An 8,274-nucleotide genomic window follows, 5' to 3' on the forward strand; every position below is an offset into this window, starting at 1 on the left:
GCCCCCCTACGACCCTACCTGTCCCCTGACTGCCCCGACCCTTATCCACACCCATACCCCATATTCACACCCACACCCCCAGACAGACCCCTGGGGACTCCCATGCACTATCCAACTGCTCCCCGCCCCCTGACAGGACCCCCAGAAGTCCCGACCCATCCAACCCCCTCTGCTACCTGCCTGCCTCAACCCCTCTCCACACCCCTACCCCCCTGACAGCCCCCCCAGAACCATCTAACCCCCCCTGCTCCCTGTCCCTGACTGTCCCAACCCCTCTCCACACCCCTACCCCCCCCAGACAGTCCCCCCCGCCCCAAACTCCCAACCCATCCAACCCCGCTCCCTGTCCCCTGACCAGGGCCGGCTTTAAAGAGCCCAGGAATCAGGCTGCGCTCTGGCCGGAGCTCTGGCCGGGGTTGTGGGGCTTGGGGCCGGACTGGAGGTGCTTGGCCGGGGCTGAGCCGGTGCGCTCGGCCGGGGCTGGGGCCCAAGCCGGCTCTGCTGGGGCCCGAGCTGGGCCGGTTTCGCTGCTGGGGCCCGAGCCGGGGGTGCTCGGCCGGTGCTGGGCTGGTGCTGGTACTGCTGGGGCCCGAGCCGGGCTGGGCTGGGGGTGCTCGGCCGGTGCCAGGACCGCCGCCTTGGGGCCAGAACTGGGGCCGCCACCCTGGGGCCGAAGCCGGGCCAGAGTCGCTGGGGCTGCCGGTCGCCGCTTGGCCTGGGCCGGAGGGAGCCACGCGGCCAGGGGCGCACCTCCCCAGAGCTCTCCTCTTCACGCCCCAGCTTACCTGCTGCTGTCTCCCGCTTGCCCCTGCTTCTTTTCAGACTTCCCGCGAAGATCTGATTCGTGGGAAGCGGGGGAGGGGGAGAGGAGCAGGTGGGCAGAGCGTTCAGGGGAGTGGAGGAGGGGGAAGTCAGCTGCGGGGCCGGACAGCATGGTAAGGCTGCAGGGGTTGGGGGGAGCCGGGAAGGGGCTTTGGGTGCCCAGCGGCGCTTGGCCGCCGCTTTTCTGTCTATAAATAGCCGACCGGGGGGGAAATCCTGGACATTTTTAGATTTTTAAAAATCCCCCCCGGATGGCTATTTATAGACCGAAAAGCTGGACATGTCCGGGGAAATCCGGACATATGATAGCCCTATCTTAGGTTTGGTCTAACATTGTGCTGCCTCTGGTTTGGAAGAGATACAATATATGCACTTTGCCACTAACTCACTAAATACTCACCAAATACATATTTTTACTTTTCTGAAAAAGGTCTGGGAGAGAGCATGCATGTTGTTTCAACTATTCTAGCTGGAAACACCACTAGTTGATATGAGATGGTTTGATCTAACCAAAATGGCGTGTTTTCAGACACAGGTCCAGATAGCAGCTATTGTTTTTGGTAGCTCATACAAAAAAGAGTTGTTTAAGATAACTATTCTGTTGTGGATTTAACAGGTAGTATGGTTATTTTGAAAATTGAGCATTTCCAATCATATCATGGACTTAGTTTACATTCAAACTAGGACAGTTCCTTTTTAATATTTAATTTTGAAGTTAAGCCGAGATCTGTCCCCATAGTGGGAAACCACCTTTAACTCAACATAAAGCAAAGCTACCAGTCTCTCAAACCATCTGTCTAAAAAAGAAACATTCATTAACTCATCGAAGCACAAAGAAAAGCAAAACACCAAGATTTAAATATGCAGTAACCCTACTTTGACTCAACCTCTGCCCTATATACTGTAATTAGTGCTGCCCCACTTATTCGAGATCAGAAATGGTGTATTAAAAAAAAAAATCTACATTTTTAAGATGCAAGATAAATAGGTTGTGCTTATTCACAGTGCACTATGTTAAATTGTGTTCCATTAGTTTTGTGCATTGTGATCCACACTATACATGGATGTGCCAACTACTGCCCCAGACAGTATCAATCTACTTTCATTAGAAGCCAGTATATAAAAGGTAACTTACTTTTGTTATAGGTAGCGTGACTGACATTAAGGTAGTCGACTGAGCCATTGACAGAGGGGCTAACACAAGCTGCTGTGGTACTGGAGTCATCACGTGAGGCTGCTTAACAATACTTTCAAGTTGCTTCTGCAGTTGATTTTGCTCAGTGGTACAAACTCCTGAATCAGGCAGCTGAGGTCCTAATAAATCAAACCAATTTACACTGAGATGTGTACTTTGGTGTCCCAACAATTCCAGTCCTATGTTCTTATAGAAGAGATCTTCTAGGTCATCAAGTCCAGTCTCCCGTCATTGCAGGCAACTTAGTCATAATCCCATTGATGAATGTATCAACCCCCCCCATCTTTACATTCCAGTCATAACATTTCCTTTCACAAAGCTCCTGTTGGTAGGCCCAAAGGCTACATGGTCTTATTTTCAATTGACCAAATACTAACCTGCAATTGGTGCTCTCTGAAGCTATACATAAGTGCAACAATTACCACTCTTGCATCCATGCTCCTAATGCAAGACCAAATGGGGACTCTTCTGGTTCAGATCTGAAGAGCTAGTTCAGCAGCTGAGCCATAGTGCCCCCAAAAGTCTTCAACTAAGTTAATGCCCTTGAAAAAAAAAAACTGAACTAAAACTATTTATCTTTGAAAGCAATAGTTAGTTAAATCATCTTTTTTCCAGAGAGAGGCTTTTTTAGGTCTCTGTACTTGGAAATTGAATTTCTCCATTGAGGTCTCATTTGGATAAAAAAAAGTGGAATAGAATAGAAGTAGTACTGCAACTAGAAACAGATACCAGATAAACAATGATGACAGAAATCCTCTCTATAATTTAAGTTCTACTAAGAGCCCAATATTCCAAAAGTAAGTTTACTAATTTGGAGAAGCACTTAGGTAGTCAGCTTGGAAAAGGGATTCTGTAAGACCACTTAAGCAAACTAATCATTGTTGCTTGAACTCCTCAAGTTAATAATTTATAGTTGTGTACTCCAAGTGGCTGCCCTCATAAATCTCCCATGTGAAGTCTGATTGAAGGTTCAGTGTAGAGGCAGACGCTCCTTTAACGTGACCCTAAAAAATCAAAGGCCTGCCAAAGGTGTGACAATAAAATATTAGCTTGGCCAAACAATAAGAGGTGGTTCTCAGAAAGCAGAACATGTTGTAGTGATAACCTACCCAACCTCTCTTGCTTATCGCAGGACATTAGTTATTCCACATGAAGTCCTTAAGATCTTTGAAGCAGAGTATGGAAGAGAACCTCCCTGAGATGGGTGCAAGGGTGTATAAATAATCTTGATAGGTGACTTATTGGAACTGAATCTTGATACCAGCTCTGAAAGTAGTAAGATTCATTTACAATATCACCTCGCTAATGAAGAATTTAATGTAAGATGGAATGGCACCAAAATGGGGCACCAAAAATAAAATACTATTTATTTAAATATTTTTTGATGTTTTCTACATTTTCAAATATATTGATTTCAATTACAACACATAATACAAAGTGTACAGTGCTCACTTTATATTTACTTTTGATTACAAGAATTTGCACTGTTAAAAGAAATAGTATTTTTCAATTCACCTAATACAAGTACTGCAGTGCAATCTCTTGATCATTAAAGATGAACTTACAAATGTAGACTTGTGTACAAAAAAAGCTGCATTCAAAAATAAAATCATGTAAAATTTTAGAGCCTGCAAGTCCACTCAGTCAAGCCAATCACTCAGACAAACAAGTTTGTTTACATTTGCAGGAGAGTAAACATAATGCTGCCTGCTTCCTGTTTACAATGTCCCCTGAAAGTGAGAACAGGTATTTGCATGACACTGTTGTAGCCAGCGTTGCAAGATATTTACGTTCCAGATAGGGTGACCAGACAGCAAGTGTGAAAAATCAGGATGGGGTGAGGAGTAATAGGAACCTATAGAAGAAAATGCCCCAAATATCAGGACTGTCCCTATAAAATAGGGACATCTGGCCACCCTAGTGCCAGATGGGCTAAAGATTCATATGTTCCTTCATGCTTCAACCACCATTCCAGGGGACATGCGTCCATGCAGATGATGGGTTCTGCTCAACAATCCAAAGCAGTGCAGACTGATGCACACTTCATTTTCATCATCTGAGTCAGATGTCACCAGTAGAAGGTTGATTTTCTTTTTTGGTAGTTTCCGCATTGGAGTGTTGCTCTTTTAAGACTTCTGAAAGCATGCTCCACGCCTCGTCCCTCTCGGATTTTTGAAGGCACTTCAGATGCTTAAACCTTGGGTTGTGTGCTGTAGCTATCTTTAGAAATCTCATATTGGAACCTTCTTTGCATTTTGTCAAATCTGCAGTGAAAGCGTTCTTAAAATAAAGAACATGTGCTGGGTCATCATGCGAGACTGCTATAATATATGGCAGAATGCGGGCAAAACAGAGCAGGAGACGTACAATTCTCCCACAAGGAGTTCATTCACAAATTTAACACACACATCATCAGCATGGATGCATGTCTTCTAGAATGATGGCCGAAGCATGAATGTTTAGCATATCTGGCACAAATACCTTGCAATGCTGGCTACGAAAGTGCCATGCAAATGCCTGTTCTCACTTTCGGGTGACATTGTAAACAATAAGCGGACAGTATTATCTCCTGTAAATGTAAACAACCTTATTTGTCTTAGTGATTGGCTGAACAAGAAGTAGGACTGAGTGGACTTGCAGGCTCTGCATTCAAAAATAAAACCATCTAAAATTTTAGTTTTTTTGTACATAGTTCTACATTTGTAAGTTGCACTTTCATGACAAAGACTGCACTATAGTACTTTCATGAGGTGAACTATAAAATACTATGTTTTGTTTATCATTTTTACAATGAAAATATTTGTAATAAAATATACACTTTGTACTGTGTTGTAATTGGAATCAATATATATGAAAATGTAGAAAAACATGCAAAATATTTAATAAATTTAAATTGGTAGTCTATTGTTTAACAGTGCAATTAAAACTGATTAATCTTGATTAATTTTTTAATTGCAATTAGTCACATGATTTAACTGCGCTTAATCAAGAGCCCTATTGTAAATACATTTGTTTATACAGCACCTTTAATCAGCAGATCACATGTCTGAAGTGCTCAGAAGTATCTTAATTTTACAGAAAGAGAAGCAGAGGTACAAGAATACCAGTGATGAGCTGCCAGAATGTTAATAACCGGTTCCCTACTGGGTCTTTGGCGGCAGGTCCTTCACTCGCTCCGGGTTTTCGGTGGCACTTCGGCGGCGGGTCCTTGAGTGCCGCCGAAGACCCGCACGAGTGAACGACCCGCCGCTGAAGTGCCAACGACGACCCGGTAGGGAACTGGTTATTAAGAGCCATCTGGTGAGTACAAGCTCGAGACCCCCGACCCTAACTGCCCCGCCCTGCTCCCTGTCCCTGACTGCCCCGATCCCATCCACCACCACCCTGACAGACCCCCGGAACTCCCACGCCTACCCAATCCCCTTGTTGCCCGTCCCCTCACAGCCCCCCCAGAACCTCCACCCCCTCCAACCGCTCCCTGCCCCTTATCTTGCCCCTTATCCAACCCCTCCTCCCAGCCCCAGCCCAGCCCCCTTACTATGCTGCTCGGGGTAGCATGTATGGATGCCGCACGCCCTGCTGGAGCTCGCAGCCCCACCCCCTTACCATGCCACTCAAAGCGTCAGGAGCCCCCAAGCTGCCCAGGAGCGGTCCAGAGCGTTGGCGCTGGGCTTTGTGAAAGTGGGGAAGAGGGTAGGGGAGCCTCCCCAGCTGGGAGCTCAGGCGAGCCGGATAGGACGGCCCCATGGGCCGGAGTTTGCGCACCCCTTTAACAACCGGTTCTAAACTGGCTTCTAAATTTAACAACCGGTTCATGCGACCCGGCTCCAGCTCACCACTGAAGAATACTAAACAATTTTATCAATGACAAACAGTAATTTAGTGACAGAGATAAGAATAGAAAACCGGATAGCTCTTGACCTGTACACCTCAGCCTTCCTTCAAGGTGTGAGAGCAAACACAGATTTGCATTTCCCACTTCCAATACTTAGTATACTTTTAAGTTAGGAAGTTAAAAGTAAAATATTAACTAGCTTAGTTTTTTTTATTGCAAGTCAATTATGGAATATATGCACTGCACTACTTCTCCTTTCAGGAAGCATCTTTCATCAGATGGATAAACCATTTTTCCTATAAAACTATACTGTACCGGTTAACTGTCAATGCAGAGAATGAGCTAAACCTCAAACTCATGTCAAAGGTAGAATTTTTTTTTTTTTTTTAAGTTATTCGGCGAGAACTGGAGAGGGTATTTATTATTGGCATATTGAACCTGCTTAAAACCTTGAAGCAATGATTTTTTGCCTGTCTACTGAATTCCAGGAAAATCAAGTGACAGTTGTCATTTTGTGAAATACAGAGTCCTGACCCCAACTGTTCCACAGCAAAGTTTAGTAGCATAAGGTTTTAGTCCAAATAGTAAATTGCTTACAGTGGCTATAGAATGGTAAAATTTTATGGACTTGTCAAGAATATCAGCTCTCCCACAATTTGATGTTTACAAAAACGTTGTAATTAAAATGTGACCTGTTAGCAAGTTAATACATTAACACTATATGTAGTCTAGTATTTACCTTCTTGTTTCTTTCCTTTTCTTTTTCCTTTGTTGACAATCACTATTTTCTCTTCTGGAGGCATTTGTGCCATTTTTTGCATAAATACTTTTTCTAGCTCTTGTGCCATAAAAACAATGTCATCGCCTGGCTGCAAGATATACTGGTAATTATGTTTGTAAATCACAGAATATAGGCAATATACTTTAATAATACAAGAGTATTACATTCAGTAGTAGTATAATATACCCATGTTCTGTAGCATCATGCGTTACAAGTTTACGGTCAATCTGAAATCAGACAATAGGGTCTCTAAATAAAGTCTGATTACAGAACAACCTTAAAAGGGTTACATAACCCACCTCACCAGTTCCACAGATCATATTGAAAGACTAAATGCCCCTCCACCCCTTTATTATTTCCTTCTATATTTCCCCAACCATCCCACTCCTACACTGAGACAAGTTTCAGGCTGTTCACTTGAGCATCCTTCAAATCCTGAGGATACAGCAATCAAGTATTAAAACAAAACTGCCTGAGTTTGCCACGCATAAGCAGCATTTTAAAAGTTGCTTCTTCCGTTGGTCTGTCACACACTATTTTGTCAGTCATTATACATTTCAAAGCTCATCTATTCACTGAGTTTCCTGATAAACTTTTTAATTGTTAGACATGTTTGTTGTGCGATTACATGGGCTATGTTGTGTAGTGTTGTAATGGGTTTGTTGGTAGTATCCTTGTGTGGGGACATTTATCCTTTTGATGAATTGTACAGATGGCTAGAAGTTGACTAGGTGCTTTTGGTAAGTTTGAATAAATATTAGCAGCTTATTTAAATAAATGTTTTCCATTAAAATTCAGAGATACATTAAGTTACTTGGCCATTACAAGTAACAAAAGCATCAATAGCGAACACTTTCAGAATTGGGTATATGGCCTACTGAACACTATACACATTTACTACATTCCCCTCTTTTTAGCATTTTACATACCTTGTTATACACATAGCAGTTCGTGAACATAGTTTTAAAGTCTTCAATGCAGTCTGTAGCTTTTGTATAATAATTATGTTCCAAACGCTTTTTAATTGTGCTCAAGTCCATGGGTTTCTTAATGATATTATAATAATCCTGTAGTTTTGAAAAGATGGTTAAAAACCATACAATTTGTGAATTTAATTAAAGATTAATAAGAGTTACTAGGACATGAGTGCTCTTGTACATTTGAGGACAACAAAACTACTATGTTGCTGAATTTGGAATAGGAACATTTCATTAAAAGAAAACTTTAAACCTCAAGGAAAGTTACCATTAAAAGCATTGTAAGTGCCACAACAGCAGAGGTATTATGGAACTTAATTTCTTTGTACTCCTCCCATTGCATGATAGATTTTTTTTTAAAGTATTCATTTCAATAGTATTAGGACGATGTGGATAAATGGCACTTCTGCTAGGAATAATAGTTCTCTTGTATAGCACTTTTCATCTGTTGGTCTCAAAGTAATTTACAAGTGAAAATAAGCATCCCCATTTCCTAGATGGAGAAATGGAAGCAAAGACAGGCAAAGAGACTTGCACAAAATTGCAGGCAGAGCTGGGAAGAGAGTCTAAGGGCTGGGAAGAGAGTCTAAGGGCAGGTCTTCACTACGGGGGGGGGAGGGTGTCGATTTAATATACGCATTTGCGTAGCTGAATTCGACCTATC

The 8,274-nt window shown here is 42.9% G+C and overlaps 1 protein-coding gene across 1 annotated transcript in view; it reads right to left on the reverse strand.

Moving 5' to 3' along the window:
• The window catches only part of BRDT (bromodomain testis associated), a 42,594-nt gene extending 34,906 nt beyond the window's left edge, over nucleotides 1–7,688 (reverse strand). The window contains exons 1-3 of the mRNA XM_034779681.1: nucleotides 7,563–7,688; nucleotides 6,592–6,721; nucleotides 1,958–2,136 (exon numbers count right to left, since the gene is read on the reverse strand). Of these exons, the coding sequence (XP_034635572.1) occupies nucleotides 1,958–2,136; nucleotides 6,592–6,721; nucleotides 7,563–7,673 (420 nt within the window). The 5' untranslated portion in view covers nucleotides 7,674–7,688. The remainder of the gene's footprint in view (nucleotides 1–1,957; nucleotides 2,137–6,591; nucleotides 6,722–7,562) is intronic.
• Between the last annotated feature and the right edge of the window lie 586 nt (nucleotides 7,689–8,274).

This window comes from Trachemys scripta, chromosome 8, assembly GCF_013100865.1.
Source record: "Trachemys scripta elegans isolate TJP31775 chromosome 8, CAS_Tse_1.0, whole genome shotgun sequence".
NCBI classification, from domain to species: Eukaryota; Metazoa; Chordata; order Testudines; family Emydidae; genus Trachemys; species Trachemys scripta.